Source organism: Hylaeus volcanicus, chromosome 1 (assembly GCF_026283585.1).
Source record: "Hylaeus volcanicus isolate JK05 chromosome 1, UHH_iyHylVolc1.0_haploid, whole genome shotgun sequence".
Taxonomy (NCBI): Eukaryota; Metazoa; Arthropoda; class Insecta; order Hymenoptera; family Colletidae; genus Hylaeus; species Hylaeus volcanicus.
In genome coordinates, this window is record NC_071976.1 from 28,198,935 (window position 1) to 28,222,285 (window position 23,351).

Consider the following 23,351-nt stretch of genomic DNA (forward strand, 5'->3'; position numbering starts at 1 on the left):
GATCTACATATTTGTAGTAGAAACGCGATTCTCCTGTCATCGGTACATAGTTGACATGTGTTTGACATTTCGATGCGCGTAGGTACATACAGTTACTCACTTTAGTATTCGGACACTATAGTTCCCCTGGATTTGTTTGTTTACATCTTCGTAAATTAACAGAATATTCGTTTGGTTGCTTTTCATTATGTTGAATTATATATTATAGATGATAAAGATATGCGCAATTACCTTGTGCTTAGTGTACATTATTGTATAATAAATTTTTAACGAAAGAACGTCTAGTTTTCACGTTACTAAAATATTCGGACAAGTTACCAAAATTAGGGTTCTACGTACATTTTTTATTAAATGTACTTCTTCTTTATCAATAAATTCTTTTGCGAACTCTAATCTTTTCTGTCTATTTCTTTCATTCACATACGGCTTTTTCCGACCTACACGACCATTATATCCACATTCCTTGAGTGCTCGACGAATCGTTTGTGGATTCACACATTTTCCACATTCATAGAACAGTTCTGAAGCTAATTGCGGTGCACTTGAACGTGGATTTTCGGCTGTTTACAATGGCACTACATAGTACGTAAACACAACAAAATGTAAACACTCCATTGGATACGTTTCTAGAACTGCTAAGCTAATTGTAAGTAATGTAAGCGATGTCCGAATGTTATTGTAACATGTAAACTAGACATTCTTTTGTTAAAAATTTATTATACAATAATGTACACTAAGCAGAAGGTAATCGCGTATATCTTTATCATCTATAATATATAATTTAATATAATGAAAACCAACCGAACGAATATTTTGATAATTTACGAAGATATAAACAAACAAGTCCAGGAGAACTATAGCGTTCGAATATTAAAGCAAGTAACTGTGCATTCGAAACGAATACGAGTACGTAGAGCCCAACTCGATCTGGAAATCGGGTTTGAAATGAGAATTTCCATCAGGTTTGCGAGGAGACGATGGCGGAACACAAGGAGAGGTTGGCAGAGCTTCGAGGTCTGGTGGCACAGATCGCATCCGACGTCGGGCTGGATGCAAGCGAGCCGTTGCACTGCGAGGTGGAAGCCCTCGGACAGCGTCTCGAAGATATCCGCGAGACCTTGTCGTGCCTCGCGGACACGGCTGACGCCCGTGCCCTCAACCAGGAGCTCGCGCGAGGCGACTTATGTCAGACGAAAAATTTCTTGGACTCGGTTCAACAGGCAAGTAATTACGCTGAGCGTGGCTCATTTCTTGACAAGCAGATTCTTTTTTTTTCTAGCGAGAATATAGTACCCTATCGTATATTAAACGCAACGAATTCGGGGAGTACGTAACGAATACCGTTCGGTAAATATTTTCGTTGCTCGTACACGGTTTCGTATCGATGGAAAACGCGTCGTTCGTTCGTTTATTTAAAGCGCGTAACTTATTATACAAAGTTATTGCACTACCGCTTACTTATTACTAGCTTATTTCCAATCTTCTTACCATCGTCTTACACGAGTCCTGCATTGTTTTAATAGTGTTTGCAGTATCTCTTACTTGTCATATCCCGCTCTGACCCCCCTCTAGCTCGGGTACCTCGTGATCGCTAAACCCGTACTGTAGCTATAAACACCGCTACAGCCCCTGAGGAAGGAAAACGCGACTAGACGTACGCTTAACGTTGCACGCGTTGGTTAGCGGGTCGTACTGTTTATTTATTAGCGCCAGACCCTCTACGTCGCCGTTGCCGTGCACCGTCGGAACACCGCTACTCTTGGTCGGTTGAGGTCGCTGCTCCATACGGTATTAGAATCTTAAACGAAATCCCTTCGGCGATATGTTGAAAAATTGACACACTAAATTAACGATATTTGATCCCACGCGAGATAAAATTCGAAATACGTGGAAACGAAAAGCGAGTTTATTATCTGCATCCGCTTCGCTGAATGGTAAACCGACGAAAAATGAAATTAGTCGAAATCGGATCGTCGATTGGAAACGATGTTTTACGGTAACGATGGCTTTTACGAGCCGTTCGGTTTCGCTCGTAAATGTATACAACTGTGTATATATATATGGTACATGACCAGGCACGTGTTACGGAACACAGAACCTCGGGGATGGTTATTTTTATAATCGTGCAAGGTTAGCAGAGTCCGAAACGCGGCGAAGAGAACCTTGGCCGATTCGGGTTCCGCGTCGTAGTTCGAATTATTCGAAATTTTTTTTTACGGACGCGATACCAAGGTGATATCTCGAACTCATCGGACGTATCCGTTGCACGCGTCCATCGGTTTCCGGCGCGGGCGCGTACTATTGGTGCTTGGCACAGACTCGCGATCATTACCTCGCACGCGCGTTTATATTTTAATCGCGGTAGTTCCGAAACAATTTGTTGTGTCAAGGCCGAAAGGCTTAAACCAGGGTGGCAATTACATCAGTCACGAAATCCGCAACAGCTGAATCCGGACGTGCACCCGGTACTCTTGGCGAAACTTTCGACGCCCCGAAACGCTTTAAACACGTTCCACGTTTCCGATAGAATTCAGGGTGCAATCGGCAACGGTGATTCCTCGATGTCGATGAAAATCCCCAAGGACGCGACCACTGCGAATAGACTAGGGCTAGACGGACGGTTATTACAGGGTTATACTCGCGAACCGCGTCGAACAAAAGACGGATAAGACGATGAAACGATAACGAGTAAACAATAAAGTATTCCTAAATCGGGTGATAAAGGCTGATACCGGTACCGATACCAGACGTGTCGGTGCGATATATTGTGTTATACGATGGTCGTTCAGAAAGTAAGTTTAACGGTCTAATTACGCCGTGAAAGAGTGGTCAAAACACAAAAACAAGGTCATTTTTTAAATTTTCAGACAATTTTTTAATTTTTCGAATAAAACATAATTCTCGATAATCACTTGGACGCAAATTTTAACGGAATCTCCGTTATAAAATGTTACAAAACACGCGGCAATCGACCGACCAGAGTCTACGACACACGAAACTGATCAAAATAGATGAGAGAACACGTTCCTAAAATTTTGCGGTTCTACCTTCTCACCAAGACCAGCGCTAGCATCGTTAAACTTACTTTCTGAACGACCCTCGTACATATACGGTACATTAACGTTAGTTGCGTTTGTTGGCTGTATTTGTTCGTTCATTCGAAAAGTGTGGTATTTCGCTAGTGGTAAGAAATTGTCATTTTATTTACGTTACAGAGTTTAACCGCGGTGACTGAAGGCGAGTCGAAGGAACAGCTGAAACTCCTCCGGAATCACCTTCTCGCGCTGACGTGCACGGAACCGCAACTTCAATCTATCAAGGAGCGGAGCCTGGAGGTGTCGACGCACGAACCGTCGGTGGTCCAAGTCCTACAGCTATGGCAGAAGGTCTTCGGAGAGACCTTCCAGCAGTATCACCGTTTATCGGCTCGTCTAGTGAAAACGCAGGATGGCGCGACCGCGTTGAAACTGTGGCAAGAGTATTTGGCGCACGTGCAAGAGTTCCTTTCGAACGACGTCCCCGGCGACTACAACGGTCTATCGGAGCACAGAAATCTCTGCGAGGTTCATCGTAATCTATTAACCGATCAACAAAATCTGATTCTCACGGTACGCACAGAGAAGGGCAGCAGTTTATCGACCACGGAACAATTCAACGCGTTGACCAATCTGCACAACGAGACGCTAGCCAAAATCATGGAGAGGCACGCGGTGGTTCACGATAGATTAGCCGGCTGGGAAAGATATAAACTGGATCAGAGGGCGCTTCTCGTCTGGCTGAAAGAAACCGAGAGAGAACGAGGTCAACTGCATCTTAGGTTCATTCACCTTCGAAGGTTGGACAAGATCCTGCAAAGGATAGAGACGTTATTGGAAAAGATACCGCAAGGTAAGGGCCAGTTGGAGTCGCTTCGGGAACAACAGAAATCTCTTCTTGTCGGCTGCGACGAAGCCCTCGCTGTCTCCATACGCATGGAACATGCCGCCGATGCTCAAAGGATCGCCAATCTGAGCGCGAGCCTCGAGACCTGGAGGGACTTTGTTCGGAGAATCAAAACGCTTTACGTCAACTACGAGGAGCAAACCAAGAGGATCGGCTCGACGTTCGACGAGATTAACGAGCTCCTCAGCGCGAGCTTCCACGCGAAGCCTGCCAGTTTGTCGAGAACGAAGGAGCAACTGGAAACCGTTAGACAGCTGCAGTCGAGACTCTCCGATATGACTCCCGAGCTGGACTCTCTCGTAGTCATCACGGAGCAATTCAGGGAGTGTTTGAGCCCGTCGGACATGAAATGTTTGAACCAGCAACGCGCGCTTTTCAATCAACAACACGGCAATCTCGAGCATTCGGCGGCATTGCTGGTCTACAGGCTGGAAGAACGTTGCGGTCTGTATGATCGCTGGAAGGAGAAATCAGCTAGACTGATATCGTGGATAGAGGAAATGGAGTCGCGAATCCAGAACTGTGACTTTACGGCTCCCAACGAGCTCGAGGAGACGGTGAAAAGACTGGAGTGCGAACTGCAGGCGGAGATCGCGTTTAAGCAACGAGAAGTTTCGTGGTTGCAAAACGTTGGCCAGGATCTGATCGAAGTTGCCGAGGCAGAGGAAAGGGAGGCGTTGCAGCGATCTATGGACGAAACGAACGAGAGGTGGGACCGTTTGCTAGCAACAGGCAAAGCCAGAGCCAGCAAGTTGGTCGATCTGATGAGAACTATGAACACGTTAGAGAGGAGGATAAACGAATTGAGAATCTGGCTAGCGAACGTCGAGTCTCGGTTATCCGAGTCGCTCGTGATAGAGACAGTTTCCCAGAGTTGCATCGATAAAAAGCTTCGAGACCACGAACACCTTCAAAAGGCGATCGAGGCGGAGAGTAAAAACGTTGGCGAGGTATTAAACTCTTGCGGGATACTGTTGAGCGATTGCGACTCCTGGAAGGCTTCGTTCGACACGGACGCGATCAAGATCGGTATGGAGGCTCTGGAGTCTAGGTGGACGACCACCTGCGTGAAATCAGCCGAGAGAAAAGGTAGGATCGTTCTCGCGTGGAAAATACTGCAAGAATTGCAGCAGATGAAAACCGAGCACGAAGGCTGGCTCGAGCAGACCGACGAAGCGATTTCGGAATTGGAGAACAGCCTGGACCAAGTTTCGAAGGACGAATCGAAGGAGGCCGTCGAGAGAGCGAAAAGCATTTCCCAAGACCTAGAGACCCGCGAGTCGCCGATGAAGATAATAGAAGAAAACTTTGGCCGTTTGGCGAGGACAGGTTTGGAGCCCGATAATCTCAAATCGCTTATCAGCGAAATTAGACGGCTTATCGATAAGTGGCGAACGTTTAAGCCTAGAGTCGGGGCTATTCTATTGGCGGTTCAGCAGGGACAGAAAAATTATCGGGACTTCGTTACGGTACACGGTGCGGCGGTAGTCGGACTAACCCAGATCGATGTTCAGCTGACCAGAATTCAACATCTCGCCACACCCGAACAGAAAGCCTCGATACCACGTAGGCTGCAACAATTGAACGAGATCGAAGACGAGTTGAAAACCGAGAACGTTACCCTACGAAAGGCCGACGATTTAGCCTTGAAGGTGATGCAAGAATGTCATCCGAACCAAGTAGCTACGATTCAGGAATTGGTGGACGAGTATCAGCTGTTGTGGAAAGACATCAAGAGCAGGGTTGCATCGTTGAGGGCGGAAATCGAGGGACAGGAAAAGATCGAGGTCGACGAGGCTGTGCAGGTGGAAACGTTAAAGTTCGAACAGGATACCGGCGTTCAAGTGGACACGTTACCGAGGTTGTTGAGAATGACTTCGAGCGACGCGTACTTGATCGAACTGGGGACTGCGCTTATCGAATGTAGCGACGCGTTGGACACGCTAGAGTTAACTATCACTCCGGATCCTGTCCCGGGACCTACACTGAACGCAGCTGCTAAGAATATCGTAAGTTTTTAACCTACAGTTGGTATAGAAAGTATTCGTGCACCGATCATTTTCCAAAAAAAAAAAACTACGTGAAATTGTAATTTATTAACTTATTTTTGTATTATCAATGATATTCTACATATTCTTGGAAATCTCTGGAATAGACAGTAAGAAAAAGAAATTAGTTATTTATATAAAGTAACGAAATTTAAATTAACTAAATGTCGACGTTATTCGGGATGGGATTTTCTTCCATTTCCCTATTTACTGGAAATTTGATGCTTTCTAATTTGTACGAAGCAATAAACTGATGTGTTACAAACTCGACTGTAAACAGTTCGTCATAAGAACAGTACGAATACTTATTGCTTCAACATTTCTATCGATTAATCGTTTTTTTCTTGTTAATTTTGCAACTTATCTTTTTTGTAAAATATCTATTCTAATAGAGATTTCCGAGAATATGTAGAATGTCATTGTTTATAAAAAAAAACAAGTTAATAAATTACAATTTTACATAGTTTTTTTGAAAATTGATCAGTGTACGAATACTTTTTACACCCACTGTAAGAACCGTTATATCGTTGAGATTATTTTAAACAAAATATCATATTTCCCCTCGCAGAGTAAACTGATTGGAAGCTGCCAATCGTCGATCGAACTGGTTCGTCATCTGTACGGTTTGCTTATGGAGGATGGAAAGCTGAGTGTAGACGCTGCCAGAGGTAGCCAAGTAACGGCGCTGACGAGCAGATACGAAAACCTTCTCGTACTGGCGAGAACTCGGGAACAACAAATCCGAGAACTTGGGTAACTTGGAAACTTGATTTCCTTTTTCTTTTTCTTTTCAACCGATATACGCTAACAACAAGATTATCTTGCTGTGCGCAGCGACAACGGCAGGCTGACCTGTCCTTTGTGTTCGCGTCGCAATTGGGCGCAACTGGAGAACGATTTATGGCGACTGGAAAAGTGGCTGGAATTTGCGGAGGGCACGCAGAGCGAGCAACATTCGCCGCCCAGCGATATCGAACAACTGGAGGACGTTATACAAGATCATCGCGAATTCTTGCTGGATCTGGATAGTCACAAGAGCATCTTGGTTGGTCTAAACAACGTTGGCGCTCATCTTGCCGATCACACGGAGGATACGCGACGAGCCACGGAGCTCAGAGACAGATTGACCATCGCGAACGAAAGATGGGAGAAAGTGTGCGAGTTGGCTGGGCACTGGCAGGATCTGTTACAGACCGCGTTGATGTCGAATCACCAGTTCCATCGCATCATAGAGGAACTGCTCGTCTGGCTGGAAAAAACCGAAATTAGCATAAGGGCCAGAGAGCCGGTCGACTTGACCGAAACGCCGGAAATCATGACCGCCAAGTACAACAAGTTCAGGTACGCGGAGAATCGATCGAATCTTGTACCATTACGTCGAGATACCTTTCGTAATATGAAAGAGCTACCAATAGGGACGATGCTCTGAACGATCGCCACGATTTAAAGAGATTGTTCGTTTCAGGGAACTGAGGAGCGACCTGGAGCGATGCGAACCACGAGTTTTGTCGTTGCAAGAGTCGGCCAATCAGTTGCTGGACGAAAAAGGCGAGACCAGAGCGTGCTTGCAGGAACTACGACTCAGGTTACAGTCGCTGCGAAGATTAACAGGAATATACGCGTTAAAGTTAGGATCGGCGCTAGGAATGGATCCACGAGACGTTGGACTCGCTGCTGCAACCACGTCTCTCGCTTCCCTTTCTCGCGACGTAAGTTACACCGCGTCATGTCCTCTACCTTTTTACTTTTACGTTTACTCTTACGAGTAGTTACTTTTCACGGTCAGAAACTTGAAACTGTGTAAAATTCGACGTGTAAGGCATCTCGATCGAAAATTTAGCAAATCGCAAGCACCTTATACGTACATATTTCCAGTAGATTCTAGAAAAATTGACAAAATTTTACAGGAAACGTCAATCCTCAGAGGTTACTTGCCGATTCTCGATGGTTCTTGCTTCGTAAATGTTAGCCCTCGGTGTAGACCTGTGCACAACGTCGTAGGATCACGTTAATCGTTCGTTTAAACGCGAAGCACGGAGTCGAATATTAATTCGACCAACGACCAATGCACGCGTAATTATTAGAAACAAACTATTGGAAAATATCGATTACATCTTTTACACTGTTGGTAGTGTATCGACGGGGATTCATAGTCGTCTCGTTTCAATTCTCGTTCACCTAAAATTATTAATAATCGATCGTCCCTTCTAGTTCGAATTAAGTTATCGTTCCGTGCCTCGTATCGGTAGCATTCACACGCACAGTACCTTATCGTTTCTGTTTTCTCTTTTATTGTATTGTAGCTGCTCGACGAAGCTGCCTCTGGAACCGTTCGGCCCCACGACGCCGACGCACCCGGCACAGAGTACGTTCTTTCACTTTCTGTTTTTATTTCCGACCAATGTTTCCTAATAAGTTTACGATCGAATAGCACATCGTTATCATTATTTATGCCGTATCGCGCCACTCGGTTGCATCGCTAACAGAAACAATTAGGAAACGCTGGCTCGATCAAACTCCATTTTTCTTGCCTACTAATTTTACATAAATGTAAATGCTCGTAAATGGTGTAAATGCGTAAAAGAAAAGCTTAGCAACTGATTCTGTTTGAATATACCTGTTATTGTTATGCTATATAGGTAGAGAATTGATCGAGACATCCAGTGATATACAATTAATTACACGTGTTTCAGTGGTGACGACGCCGACGGTCACCGAACGATATTTTCTCGGGGATATCGTTTCCTGGGTCGAGTATTGCGCGTTTCCTTGCCAATTCAAGCGCTGATGCTGGCAGTCCTTGGCGTCGCAACGTTGGTACCGTCCGCGGAAGAAGACTACAGCTGCATGCTCTCGAACAACCTCGCGAGAAGCTTCACGCCAATGGTCGTCTATCCGAACGGGCCACCGCCGATCTAACGATAAAGAGGCCCGATCCGTGCTCCAACGACTTTGCGAGCCTCAAACGATCGTTGAGCCGAACCGACCATAGAAGCCGCGCGAACCGAAAATCGCGAGATACCGCGATCCGGAGATGGGCAAATTTCTTATCGAGATAACAATTTCGAATAACCAATAAACACTCGTATTCGAACGTATTGTTTTATCCGAACGAGACTTTGGTCGTGTTTTACGCGATCGATGGATTTACGTTGCTGTCTGTTCGGCCAGTCTGAACTAGAAGTCGACGGATCGCGCGAATCGTCGTTCCAGCTAATCGATCGTTCCCCTCGACCCACGTTCCTCTTCCTGGACGACGCCGACGATCGAATCGTCGACGCTCTCATTGACGACGATGAATCATTTTTACACCTTGCGATAAAAAGTTTCTATTTGTAGTAATCAAACACGTTACACGGACCAAAACGATCGTCGCCGCATGGCCAGCATCCGTTTATTTGTCGTTCTGTATAATCGTCATACTGCGCGCGAAAGTTTGACGAGCTCGCGGGCTCGAGATGTAACACTTTCAATGAAACAAAAAGGCGGTCCACGACTCGTGCACGCCTTCTTGCACGATTGCACGGTAATCGACGGATCTGTTTTCGGTTCCGATTATGTTAGTCCGACATTCCATGTAACATTACTGTCTTTGTATTTATACATATATATACGTAATGTAGATATTGTTCCATTTCCCGATCTTTTCGTTCATTTGTATATCGAGATAGAGAGAGCGCGAGTGAGAGCGAGTGAGAGAGAGAGAGAGAGAGGGTTAATGTCACATGGAATGCGCGAAAACGTTGACGATTAATTAATTACGATTATTACGAGATAACGAATCGCTTGTGTTTGCACAAGTACACACGAAACAAGTTCCCCGCTCGTTTCGCATTCACGCTAGGAATGTAAGCGAAAGAAATACGACTTGTCCGACTTTATTTTTTATACCTTACGTTTATATGTCGAGAGATATCGAACGGTTCGATGTAATTCGAAAACGAAACGTCCACTGAACGGTACTTTAGCGTAATCGCCCATGCGAAAATAGTCATTGGTGCTAGATCGATCGATAGAAATAAACAATAGTAATATATAAGTATGTACGATTATCGTTGAGGTTGTACCAAATTTGTTCTTCTTGTTTGTTTTGTATCGTTTGGTTTGGTTTTGTACGGTCATTTGAAAGAATAATCGAAAAGGCACGTACTCGCGTCACGCGAAAATGGTATCTACCGTGAAACCGACATGTTAACACGCGTTCTTTCCGGACGAAACCGACTCTGGACACGCACAAAACGATCACCAAGTTGATTCATGCCGGGTACAAAACTAAACGAGCGTATTTAACGGCCCGCTAGCTTCGCTTCCTAAATTATCGATAACTTGCTTGCTGCGCGATCGAGCTTTGTTATGTATTTTTATAAGAACAGAGCTTTCAAAATGCGGTATACATCTGTCGATGTAACATAATTACAATGAATTGAAATATACAGAAAGTTGAACGATACAACAAAATTGCCCGTCTACCTTGTTACTCCTTTTATAGCCGTTTTTAGTTTTTCTTTTTTTCTCTCTCTCTCTCTCTCTTAGAGCACTTAGATACTCTGCAACTTGGAACGAGAAAAATTGCTCCTCTCTGGGACATCCTAAACCTAAACATCGAGTTGGTAGGATGAATTAAAATCTCAACGATAAGTGACGAATCAAATGCACGTGTGCCTGGTGCATGTATTTAACAAGTATAATTTGTCCGAGCGCGGCGGCAATTAAAGACGTTTCGCAGGATGTAATCGTCGCGATTGTGACAACGCGATCGCGGCACGACGCCGACGCCGACGTCGATACTTGGCTCGCATGCTAGGCGCCGCGATTGACTTTTATCAGTGGCGCCTGAGAGATCTTGGTTACCCGCGAAAGCTTCCTACCGACGAGTTGACATAAATTGAGATAGGCATGTATGTTCCGCGTTTGCTTTTCGAGTTCATTTCTGCCGGGGTATCTGCTCATTATACCCTGCGTCGAGGCATCGTTGTGCCAACAGCTAACATTGACTTAAACAATCATCGCAGCCATCGCGGAGTAGGCCACTCGTAACATCCATGCAAACCGGCAAACAAATTCGTGCATTATTAAATATTCAGTCTCGTTCCAGAAAACTTTTTATATTTATCCCGGGATCGTTCTCGATGTTCACTGTTTGCAAGGATTACCTTCGTATTTTCGCTCCGTCAGAGTTACTTCCGATAACATGTTCGACGCTCGAGCAATAACATTAACGTCGCGATAATAAAATCGCGTTGCAGTGTCGGTCGCACCAATGCACCGCACATCTTTCGCGAGACGTTGTGCATGTTCCAACGTAAACATAGCAGCGAGTTTCGCAATTTTAAGGAACGAGAAAAAGTTTGAGAAAAAACTCATCGACTCGTTGTGAATAAATTAAAAGATAAATTGTCACTTTTTAAACTCTAATGTTCTCACGAGTGAAGAAAGGGACGAATCAGCGATTAATTAAAATATATTGAAATCATTGATAAAGATTGACATCGCTATACCCATTTCAAGCGTTACATATCACGTACGTGTGTACCTGCGTATCAGCAGATTTATCACTATTTTTGTCTAATCTAAATTAAGTCGGCACATGTGCATCGGGATCATATCTAATTAAGTCTATCCACAGCTGGACGGATGTGTTATGAGTAAATATCGAAGAAACGAAACAGTTTCTGCGCAAGCGTCTCATTCGCACCGCGTCTAGCGATAACGTAGATACTTGAAATTAGTGTTACGCGGAATCGTTAGACCGTCAAACACAAGTTTTTCAGTAATCGAGAAGCTCGTTCTTCGCTCATTCGATAAGTTGACATCTTGCCGTAACATGTCGTCCGAATCGTACAAAAGAAAAGTAAAAAGTTTAAACGACATTGTCGAGGTCTTTGGAACGCGTAACAACACAATCAGGAGTATCCAGTCGGAGATTACAAAATTTTATACGACAAATACTGCGGAATCCTATAAAGAATTAAATCGAAGCATAACGAACGCTAGAATTAAACGGAAAGATAAAAATGAAAATGAAAATGAAAATGGAAATGAAAATGAAAATGAAAATGAAAATGAAAATGAAAAAACCGTGAGTGACCCGATGGAACTTGCGGAACAAACGAAATCGTTGAACGTGGATTTGGGCGTACAATTAACAAATGATTCAAAGGTAATTCCCTAGCGAATAGGAATTCTTATTTAGTTTTTGGTTAACAATAAGACTTTCCTCGTTGTTAGACCAGCCCACTCGATATACCGAACTTGACGGACGCATTACACGAAGAAGAGAAACCGAACCATAAGCGAAACTCGACACACGCTTCGAGGAAAAGGGTGAAAATGCAAAAACGAATTCTATCGATAGGCGATTCGTTCCTCTCGATGATTTTAATTACTCCACTGGCCGTTGGTTTTTGGGAAGGTACGTGGACCATGATGGATCTTCACGGCGAATGGTGAGCTTCAAAATTATCCGCCATATCCATGGATAATGGTTAGACTTTGACGATTCTTATCTCTTTCGTTGGTTAAAGAACAAACTGTAAAACTGTATATATCGCGTCAAATTGATAGTGTTCGGTAGCGCAACGCCTACACTCCCTCTTAAAGGTTGCTATAAATGTCACAATTCAAAGAAAGAAATATTCAATTATTCGAACGCAACGCTCCGACTGTCAGCAATCAAACGATAAAAAAGATTCGTTGAGTCTATGTTTGCTCTGAAAGGATTCAATGCAAAGTCTCGGCGAACGATTATCATCGAATAAAGTCACAAGCTACGTTTCGTGAAATCGCATTTCCTCTGACGTTCCAAGGTTCCCCGGAGTATTCTGTTTCCTCTTCGGCGTCCTGCTACATACCAGCTTCGCGATTTTCAAGAATTTTCTACAGGATCGTGTTGCTGGCGCGTGGCGAAAGAAAACCTGTTCGAGCGTCGCCGTCTGCAAGCTCGCACAAATTTTGTATACTTACATCTTCGGTGTCGCCTGCATCTTGCACTGGAGAGGAGGCTGGATCGTTTTCGACTGGTTCTTCGCCGGCCATATTTGGTAAGATCAGTTTCTACAACAAAAAACTCCTATGAAAAGAAAGAAAAAAACAAACAATAAACATGTTCGCACGTTACTTCCATTTTACCAATTTGATTCAGGATAACGATGACCGCAGTGTTAGTAGTACTAACGAGTCTGACCATTTTGCGTTCAGTTCGAAATCTCATTGCGGTCCCCACAGTGGTGTTCGTGGATAAACGTAATTACGTCTTTTGGTTCCCTACAAGGTACAAGTTGGTAAGTTTACACGCAAAACAATCTATTGTATCATATATCGTGTTATGTATAGATAAGTAGGTACAATAAGTAGGTACGTGTACAATAGATAGAATGATATAATAAATCTGTAAAGATTTATTCCGTAAAATTTCCGTAACATATTTTTTTGTCTACGAATCAGCTCGCGACAAAGAAGAAACGTAATCGTAACGTAATCGCGATGCCGGTATTCGAAGGGGTTCCTTTTCGTGGCTAACAAAGCCTGTCGTGAAAAAAATGACGGGTCAAGGTGAGAGGATCGTTCCAATCCAAGCCTGATTGGCGTACAAAAAGGTGCCGATTAGCGATGCGTTCGGCACGACAAAAGCTCGATGAATCTGGTGGACAGGAAACGCCACTCAGAAAAATTAGGCTTCAAGGTGGCTCAACGCGTGTAGTCTCTTCTCTGATTAATATCTTGTTTCTTATCGAACAACACCGGTTCCGGAATTGTTAATTACCGTCACTGTCGATCACAATTTACGCGGCTGCTCTTTCGATCGACTTGCTTCTAAATATCAAACAAAGAATACAGGAAATGCTTTCGACTCCTGCGTGTCCCCTTTGAAACACCTTTTGAAATTCAATAATCGAGTACGAGTACATCGTACATATCTGTGGCTAAAGTAAAACTGATATCAAGAATGAAAGTAAGGGAACAGGGGACGGCATTAAAATATCAGTGGCATCGCATCTTTCGATCGAAATGCAAATCGGTAACTTTGTACACTCTCGATCATTTCAATACTCGTTTAATCGCAGGTGCGCGATCTTACAGACGTAAGATAAGATTAATTATTTATAGCCAAACGACAACCCAAAGACGAGCAGACGACATATAGGAATACGGTGAAAATATAGCGATTCTCGATACGATATCGAATAGATTACGAAAAACTTGGAATAGCATCGAAATGAACCGTTACGTTACGTTAGGCCAATCTAAATCATGATACAGTACTGTGTGTGTGTGTGTGTGTACATGTATGTACACGTACCTACGTAGGAAGAATGATTAAGCAGCATGCATGATTGACGAACGAATGCAAAACTAGGGATACCTAAACGGAGAGCGAACGACGCCGACGCCGACGTCGACGCCGACGCCGACGTGGTAAACAGTAGGTGTAACGTATAACGAGAAACGTTGATCGAGTGATCGATAAATTCGAGTTCATCGACCGAACGGAAAGCTCGAAGCAACGAAATTTCTTAACGATCGGTTGCGATCCTTGCTATCGTTAATTATTATACAATCATCGTATTACTCGTATGGAAAATGCTTGGAACGCAGGCATTACGTAACGGATATTCCCGTTTTCGGGCTTTCTTTGCGAATGACCGACGAGTATCGAAAGCTCGTCCCCGCGCGTTTGTTAATCAAGCGTACGCGTAGCTTTACGGGCAACACGCAAGTGGGGGGTTGTCGGAGAGATCGCGGAAGGAAGGGAAGAGAGCAGAGCAGAGCAAAGCGGAACGGAGCAGAGCCGAAGAGAGCAGAGCAGAGCAGAGCAGAGCGGAGCAGAGCACCGTACTATTCTCTATGCCATGGCCCGTATGACGAAGCCGTTCATGATAATGCGATAGTGTTGGTTTGTGCTTAGCACTTGATAAAAGATAGCGGTGACTGAACAGATGCCAGTACTCACCCGCAGCTCGACCTGTCGGTTGAGAGTCGCGTACTCGCCCCGTGTACACTGTACATCGGTACATCATCGGCAACGCAACGGTGTTACGCTCGTCGTGAAAGTGTCTAAAAAATGCTGACGATTCGAAGAAACTTGGAAAGACAACCGATGTGAAGAAGGGGATATATCGTCGCGAGCCGAGACCGTTGCGTGTCGTCGTCGTTGTACGAGTTCTCTACGGTTCTCGATTAGTCGATTCTCGATTCTCAATTGTCGATTCGGAATTGGACGATGACAAATATTTGATCGTTCGATGCTACAAATATGTCTAGAGGACGGCACGAAATTTACCTGGACCCGTTGAAAACGATCACGGAACGCCACCGTTGGCCAGCGAGTACCGCGAGCAACTTGTAAAATCGACGCGAGAGAAACGGTCAAGCGAATCGTGTTCGTTGGATAGAATATGACCATTGCGATCCAGCGACAGTATTACTTCAAAAAGATTCGCTGTAAACGTTGATCGTCGCCGACAGGAGATCGCGGAAATAACTCGACCAGCTAAACGTACCTGCTGCCACGGGAATTAAAGATCGATCGCGAACGGCCGCGAGAACGATGGCCAAGTGTTCGATGTTGTATCGAGATCGAGTTTCGTCGTCGACGGGATCCGTTTGAAAAAAAAATAGAAATCAAAGTGAGGGGTGTTAGCATTACCAAGTGTCGAGGTACGGATCGAGGTTCGATAATCGTCGTTCATCAAGCATAATTGATAGACCGTTGGTGCCGTCGGTGAAATCGTTGAAAGCTGAAAGCTACTGCTGTTACAAAAAGGACATCGCACGAAAGGACTCGACCGAATTCAAAGTATGATAAGCTCGGGCTGTAGGTTGAACTGTTCGAAAGCTCGGTCCGAAGACATGCATCGCCAGAGAGAGCGCACCGTCCGCGTCGCAGCCTCGAATGATGCATGATGAGCGGTGCGACTAGACTCGATCAGGATTGGATGAGAATGGTCGAGTTACGCGGTGGCACCGGAATGACGAGCGGACTGAGCGCTCGGTCGTCGAGTCGTCTCCATTATACGATACTCACGATTTTGGACACGGTGTTCTCCGCTACTGTGGCCGCGCCGGCGGTTGTCGGTTACTGGAGGGGTACCTGGGGCCTGAGCGACGTCTACGTCTACCCCGAAGAACCGGTGCTCAGCAGCCTGACTTCGATAGCGATCGGCTTCATCGGATTGTACGCCTTCAACGTCACCCAGCATCTCCTCAACGAGCTGCTGCACCCGGACAAACACCGACTCTCCTATTACCTCGGTTCGAGACTCTATACGGCGGTTTATGGGTTTTGCTGCGTAAACGCTTGGCGTGGCGCCTGGCAGGCCCTCGACCTCTACACCGAACTCACGCCCAGCACAGTTTTCGCCACCACCGGCGTTAGTCTTCTAGCACTCGGCATCATGCGCGCCATCAGGAACATTTCCGCGCCACCCTTCTCCCTTTGCCTGGACTCTTGTCCGGGATACTTCGAAGTGCCGACCATGTTTCGCGTCAACGTAAGTACAACATGTAAACCGACCTACCAACAGATGAATCGAAAACGTTGCCCGACCATGCGCCAATACAAATGCTCCTTACGAATAGGAGAACGTTTAACATGGTAGCAACTGGAAGAAACGATACGCGTACACGTTTCTTCGTACGAAAGAAAACTATTCGCTGAAGTTCATTAAAATATCGTATAACGCTACGCTTTCTTCGCCAAATGTTTCGCTCGAGTAATATCGTGAATGCGTTATTACCGAAGCTAGGATTACGGTAACCAGACGTAGACACGGAAAAGGAATTAATTTTGTTCGATTATTTCCGTGAAATTAGAGGAATATGCGCGATGGCTAACGGCCTTAATATGTCTGTTGTTCTTTTCGTGACTCACCTTTGTGGCATTTAAAAGATCAGTCGTTGCAATTTTGCGGATGCGCAATCTAGTTCGAACACGTTACATTATAAGATACCGTGATCGGCTCCATTTTTCTTTTGTTTTTCTTGTTTTCATTGTTATTACATTGTACTTGATATCAAGGGCAGATTGCCCGTTAATAAAGTATTATTATTATTATTATTATTATTATTATTACGATTAACGATCTCGAATCGATCAACACCGACGCCGACGCGACGAATAACTGATTTGATCGGAAACGATGGTAAGACAGGGTAAACGTAAAGTAGGAAACGCAAAAGCCTAGACAGCAGATTTTGACGTATCGCTGAAGCTCGATCCGTGTGTTGCACGACATCGGTGTGTAAGGTATAAGCACAGTTTCCGGCTGTCTCTCCCGAGTCCCGACAATCGAACAGCATCGCGTCCGTGCAGTTCGCATCCGCGCGAGCGCAGCGTGCCACTGCACCGATCTCTCTGCCACTTGTTCGATGCTTTCTCGATGCTCTTTCGATCGAACCGATTAGGAATCCCTTCGTAACTAGATGTAGACGCCCTTCTACGTTTTATCTTGTGCATACATTTCGTATCAAATTTTCACTCCTATTATATTATACAATAATTATTATATATTATACTTCGAACATTGGCGAATTTGTCGATCGATATGTCGTATCTCATTCGAACGACTCGATTTCAATTTTTTAACCATCAAAGATCGACGAACGCAAATTCTTTGGAAAGAATTTGATGATTTTATCCTTAACAGGGTACTACGGTTCTGATCTTTGCGACGGGTATCGAAACAGTGGAGCGAGTCCTCTCTGTCGGTTAAAAATCGAGGACAGAAGGGTGTCGTACAACTACAAAGTAAACGGGTGATACACTCGGGCACGCGAGACGCGTGTTTACCTCGCAAACGGTACGTCAATCGAAAAAGCGTTCGAAGATCGAATCGCGAAAGCGATGATTGTTCCCCAAAGAAACGATACACACGGCTACGCGAGCTCGTCGAAAATCCAACGTAAACGTAAACGTAAACATAAACGGTAATCTATCTTTCGACCTGTCTTCTTTCGCGATACTGTTATAAATAATAATAAGAATAAGAATAAGAATAAGAATAATAATCTGTCGGGTAAGTGACAATCGCGGAATGTTGGTTATCGTTAGTTCCCGAGTCTCCTCAAATATTTCCCGAGTTCTCATCTACAATTGACGCTTATCTATCGTTTATGTTGTTTGATTGCAGAATACGAGAGACTGGTCGTTGTACTTATTGGACTGTGCCTTCAGCGTTGCTATCGTCGGTACCTTGGTCGTGTTCGTATGGAGGGGTGTTTGGATACTTATCGATCTCTATCTATTCCCGGATGATCGAGAGTATTCTGCGATTGGATCCCTTGTAAGCGACAATTTCTTTTTCTTTTTTTCAAATAACGCCACTTTCGCCCGTACTTTAAGACCCATTCAATTCTATAGAAACCAAGTAGCAGAGCGGTGGACAAATCTTCGTTACCAAATAAAGCAATTAATTTAAAGGGATTAAGGTTTTGTAAATTCAATGCATAGCTTACTCAACAGACTGTTTACGTAATAGAAATAAGAATAGATAAAAACGATTTTTGTTTTATCCGATAAATCTAATTATCGCGTATACACCGTGGAAAACTTTCCATAATCTCGAATCGTATTTCGATAAATCGACAAAATCGCTCCTTGGACGATTTTCTCCTATCGATAGACGCGTGTCGTCGGGTGTCATTAACAATCACGTGTTGAACGACATTTTGTAACGTGCCACCTACGCGCTGTACGCGAGCGGCACGCTGTTGGTCCGATTGTATAATTGAATATTCGCCAATTGCATGATTGCGAGGGCACATGACAAAACTGTTGATGTATGTGTAAGACACTTTATTACAGCTCGCATTTACTTGTCTGAATATGGTGTGGAGAACGCGGTCAACGAGAGGATTTGTTTAATTTTTCAATAATGACGATCGTTGATCTCCAGGACGCCCTGTGGACGCTATTAACGTTGCTTTTGCCGTGTCTTATTCCAACCTAAATTATCTCCTATTTTATATTACAAACAAACAAGATGCCTCAGAGTCTTGTTCAAACGAGGAACCCAAAATCAATCTTCTACGTACTCGTCGCTTGCATTCGTACACGGTAACAAGTTTCCTTATTTATGCGAAAATTCCGTTGAAAAGAAAAGGAAAGAAAAAGAAAACAAAAGAAAAGAAAAGAAAAGAAAAGAAGAGAAATGATATTCAATTGGCGCCACGTATTCTCTGAAACAACAATAACTTTCTCGCGCGCAAAGAAATCCCGATTTTGGTTTGACGGGCAGCGTGATAGATGATCAAAATCAAAAAATGAAAACAATTTGACGCGACACGACGGGACCCGACGCGACGCGACGCGACGCGGCGCGACGGGTGTCTCGCCGATTAAAGTATTCGATAAGAGATCTAGAAGCCGAGCAACTATAAACGGTCTTCGACGTGAATTCGTTATCTGAGATCAATGAAACACCGCACGAGCGATGAAAAATGTTACGAAAATATTATAGTTAGTTGTACCAGTGAACAGAAATAAATCGTTTTTCAATTTCGCTGACCATAGTCGCGAGAGTCTCGTAAACAAATTTTGTGGCGTCAAGCTTCTTTCCTTTCTAGACGGAACAACTGGCGTTTCATTGTTATTTATTATTACTCAAAAATAACATCGGATAAAGATCGAAGACTGGTATCGGATGCGATACCCGATATCGTTCTTCCGGGAATCCTGTTACAATTGTTTCGACGAGCACATTTTACAATCAGCTCCGTTTGAAATTCTTAAAAGAAGTTTCAACCGATAGTGTCGCGCGATGATCGCGGCAACGTAAATTCTCAAGAGGGTCGATGATTGCGCGAGGGTCATCCAATTCACGCATTCGCTCGATCGCGATGCTGCTTTGAAACAGTGAAACACGGACACCGTCGCGCATCATCGTACTCATCGAGCAAACGGATTCGCTGAAATCCCTAACCAACGTCGACGGAAACTTGGACGTCATCGACGAGCGTTTTCCTCATTCGCGGCGACTACGACCGAATCGAATGGGAAAGATCGCTCGTCGTATCTCGTACGACGAGCCATTTTCTCGCCGAAACCGTAATCGACTGTAAACTCCAATCGACCCAACGAGGTATACCGCTGGGTACAAAGAAAGCGTATGAAAGTGCAGGCGACAATTATTTTGTTTAAATCGAAAGCAATGTCGGTCATCGCGTGACGCGCGTCGCCAAAGCGATCCCAAATCGGTAGACCTAACTAATCGACTGCCAGTAATTCCCACGTGGTTACGGAGCGATAGATATAAATCAAATTCTACGAACGCATCTTAACCGTTGGCATGTTCAATTGCAGGCCATCGGGTATGTGATAGTAACGGTGACGTTTTCTCTGCAACCGCTGATGCGTTACGCGTGTGCCCGTCTTCAGGGCCTAGCCCGTTTGGTAGCAGCGGATGGTTTCCTTCTGCTTAGTTTCCTGGGCACGGTGAACGTTTGGCGCGGCATTTGGAACGTCCTGGATCTCTGGCTGGTCCCGGATAATCCGGAACTGTCCTGCTGGATCACCCACGTGGGATGCTTCGTTTTCCTCGTACTTCTTAACTGCAGCAACTCCATACTCGTGCGCGGCGTTTATATCGACGCCGAAGAAAAGGACGGCAAATGCGTCGCATTCCCTTGCCACTATCTTCGATTGTTCTTCAAGGTTGGTTAACGAGATTGGAATTGAAATCGAAATCGAATCCTTCCCACCCATCCTCGCCTTCTAATGATAATCCCGAAATGTAATTGTTATCGCGACTACTGTTGTTCAACTACTTTGTCTAGCTGGCAAACTTAATGACAACCTGTGAAAGATCGTTTAATTCAGACAAAAATGTCTGTTCCCGTAACGAAAGCATTGATCGGTATTCGATTTCAGGTCGAACGCGAAAAGAAGGAAGCAAGACGACGAAACCTACTGGTGGCTTCGAAGGATTTTCGGCCTCGGGCAGATGCAAACGCAAAAGACACCGAGAACGGGGCGCTCCTGCCGAACAGTACCAATGCCACTTCCGGCGCAGCCGCCGCTGCCGCCGCCACCACTATCTTGCCAACGAATCCTGAATCTCTCGTTTAATTCAAACACCGAAAAATATGGCCAGAATTCGACACGACGTCGAAACTCTCGTCGATCGATTATTTATCACGAACATCGAACAAGAATAGGACTTTCGATAAAGGTAGAAGACACGTGAGAAGTTTGTGCTCTCGGACAGTGATCGTGCGGTCAAGTTCGCCGTGAGCACTTGTTTACAAACTCTTCGAATGGATTTCACGTTAAAGTCGCAAACAAAATTTTTAAAGCGAAACGACGCGACGAGCAAGCGTAATACGGTGCGAGTTCGATAAACTCCCGGTGTTATAAAAAAATGGCTAGGTACTCTTCGGATCTTGGAATTAACTTTCTCATAGTCTCGTAACCATAGCTTTGTTCTCTGTTGTAAAAATGCTCGCTGATAATCTTGGAGAGATTATCGTTGTAAAATTGATTTCCGTGCATAATCTTGTTAAAATTTAAAAAGAAAAATGGCGACTGGTTGGGAGATCTCAGCTACAAGACGGTTCGTTATCCTTCGCAAGATGGAACGAATGGTGCCGAGGGAATTCGTCCGTTATCACCGCTAACACTTTCCCTCTGACTCGAGCATCTTCCGGTGAACATTTTTCGACTTGTAAGACGTTATTTTCTGTGGCGCTCTTAACTGTACCATCGAGTTAGAGATTCTTTTCATTGCTCTCTTTACTGGTCGTAGCGCGTGTCAATATTTGATTATCGATACCGAGACTTTATCGAACTACTCTTGTTACGGTCTTAGACAGACACACGGACAATCCTTTAAGAAACCGATCGAATTAGACTAACAGGCAGATCGACGAATCGCGAGGAGAATCGGACGATTACGAGCGGACAGGATCGATGAAGAACGAGGACTATCGGAGCAAAGTGTGGTGATTATTTGGTGAACAGTTATAAACGAGTGTAAGAATAATCGTTCAATGCATTTGTACGTTGTACAGATGGAACTCACTGTACATAAATAATTAGCGTGATCGATCCCGTGCGATCGAGGGCGCATCGTTGCAAGTATATCAACACGGCTAAATACTACCGTGTAAGAAGAATGTAGGCATCCTTCGTCCTTGTAGGTGTACGCACAGGTATACGTAATATATTGTAAGTTATACGGAAAATAAGAAGATGGAAGCGTGCATGTACGCATACAGAGTTATGTACGTATACATACTTTTATACGATACTATATCGCGCGTAGGCGATTCGGATGGAGCGATTCTATGGAGAAAATCATACTTGGATCGTTATACATTGTATGTATACTAACGTGGACCGCCCTTTGACGAATTGCGTTGACGATACGAGGTTGTGAAAATGACTCGTTCAACGAACCGATCGATTCGTATGAACGTTCAACGAACAATTAATAATCCTTGTCGAAATGGGAACCGTTTCGCGAAGGTTCCTAATTATTATTCGAAGGGGAATTCAGAGTCGATGAACTCGCGAACAAACGTTTGTTAGCTCCGTCGTGATTACGTAGGATTTCATAGGATTTCTAGTCATCGATACGTTAGTCCCGCTTTCATCGTCGATGCCTGTCGACCGAACATATCGAATTTATTTTTGCGACACTTATTACTTTATCAAAGCGTAACACTCGCGATCCTAGCGTTAGATGAGACCTTGATGATGACAATGGTAATAGACTGGACGCGATCATTATAAATGGGTTATAACCTTCTTACCCGCATCCTGTACACCCCGCAGATTTTGCTCTTGTACGCCAATTACGACGTCATGGCGTACTAATAATTAATTAACTGGAATAATGACGGGACAATGGGCGGCTGGGCACATCGATGGGGAAGTGGTTAGTTCGACGATAAGCGGCTTGCCCTCCTGGCCTACATTTAATATTTTACAATGAACAATGAACAATGCGCCAGCTGTCGGGGCCGGACTTTCCGGTTTTCCAGCGACGTTCAACGCGGAAAACCGGAAAATCGATCGATCGATCGATCGCGCGCGACGCCCGGGAGAAATCGAACCTAGTCAAATTATCTCCCGATAACGTTCAAACTCGCGTCGTACAGCGACTCGAAATCGTTATCGGCGGCTGCGAACTAAGATGTACAGGGTATTTCATGATAAGAGAAGCAATAATATATTTATATGCTGGTATATGCGACTTTTAACACGGAACATTGATTCAAATAAAAAGAGAAACAGAGAAGCAAATTAACCAATTTTTAACCCGTCACACCGTACTTATTTGAAATGTCTCTTTCAAAATTTCGCTACTACACTGTCCCCCGTCGTCGCGTCATTTAAAACGACTAAAAACTCGACCGAGATCG

At 44.5% G+C, this 23,351-nt stretch overlaps 2 protein-coding genes and 1 pseudogene across 2 annotated transcripts; all 3 read left to right on the forward strand.

Moving 5' to 3' along the window:
- LOC128878850 (muscle-specific protein 300 kDa-like) overlaps positions 1–10,448 on the forward strand; it is a 32,578-nt pseudogene extending 22,130 nt beyond the window's left edge.
- Positions 10,449–10,602: 154 nt separating this feature from the next.
- LOC128878896 (uncharacterized) lies at positions 10,603–14,550 on the forward strand. The gene is made up of 5 exons (XM_054127547.1): positions 10,603–12,150; positions 12,219–12,436; positions 12,797–13,030; positions 13,132–13,270; positions 14,347–14,550. The coding sequence occupies exons 1-5, from the start codon at positions 11,815–11,817 to the stop codon at positions 14,407–14,409; spliced, it is 990 nt and encodes a 329-aa protein (XP_053983522.1). The 5' UTR covers positions 10,603–11,814; the 3' UTR covers positions 14,410–14,550.
- A 289-nt stretch (positions 14,551–14,839) lies between these two features.
- On the forward strand, positions 14,840–23,223 carry LOC128878892 (uncharacterized). The gene is made up of 4 exons (XM_054127531.1): positions 14,840–16,480; positions 18,119–18,271; positions 20,290–20,640; positions 20,857–23,223. The coding sequence occupies exons 1-4, from the start codon at positions 15,890–15,892 to the stop codon at positions 21,052–21,054; spliced, it is 1,293 nt and encodes a 430-aa protein (XP_053983506.1). The 5' UTR covers positions 14,840–15,889; the 3' UTR covers positions 21,055–23,223.
- Positions 23,224–23,351: the final 128 nt, after the last annotated feature.

Excerpts from the sequence above, each read along its gene's own strand:
- LOC128878896 (XM_054127547.1), top strand. The coding sequence starts at position 11,815 with ATGTCGTCCGAATCGTACAAAAGAAAAGTAAAAAGTTTAAACGACATT. Across the intron at positions 12,437-12,796 it reads ATGGATCTTCACGGCGAATG|GTTCCCCGGAGTATTCTGTT; the intron begins GTGAGCTTCAAA and ends TGACGTTCCAAG. Across the intron at positions 13,031-13,131 it reads TTCTTCGCCGGCCATATTTG|GATAACGATGACCGCAGTGT; the intron begins GTAAGATCAGTT and ends AATTTGATTCAG.
- LOC128878892 (XM_054127531.1), top strand. The coding sequence starts at position 15,890 with ATGATGAGCGGTGCGACTAGACTCGATCAGGATTGGATGAGAATGGTC. Across the intron at positions 16,481-18,118 it reads CGACCATGTTTCGCGTCAAC|AATACGAGAGACTGGTCGTT; the intron begins GTAAGTACAACA and ends GTTTGATTGCAG. Across the intron at positions 20,641-20,856 it reads ATCTTCGATTGTTCTTCAAG|GTCGAACGCGAAAAGAAGGA; the intron begins GTTGGTTAACGA and ends ATTCGATTTCAG.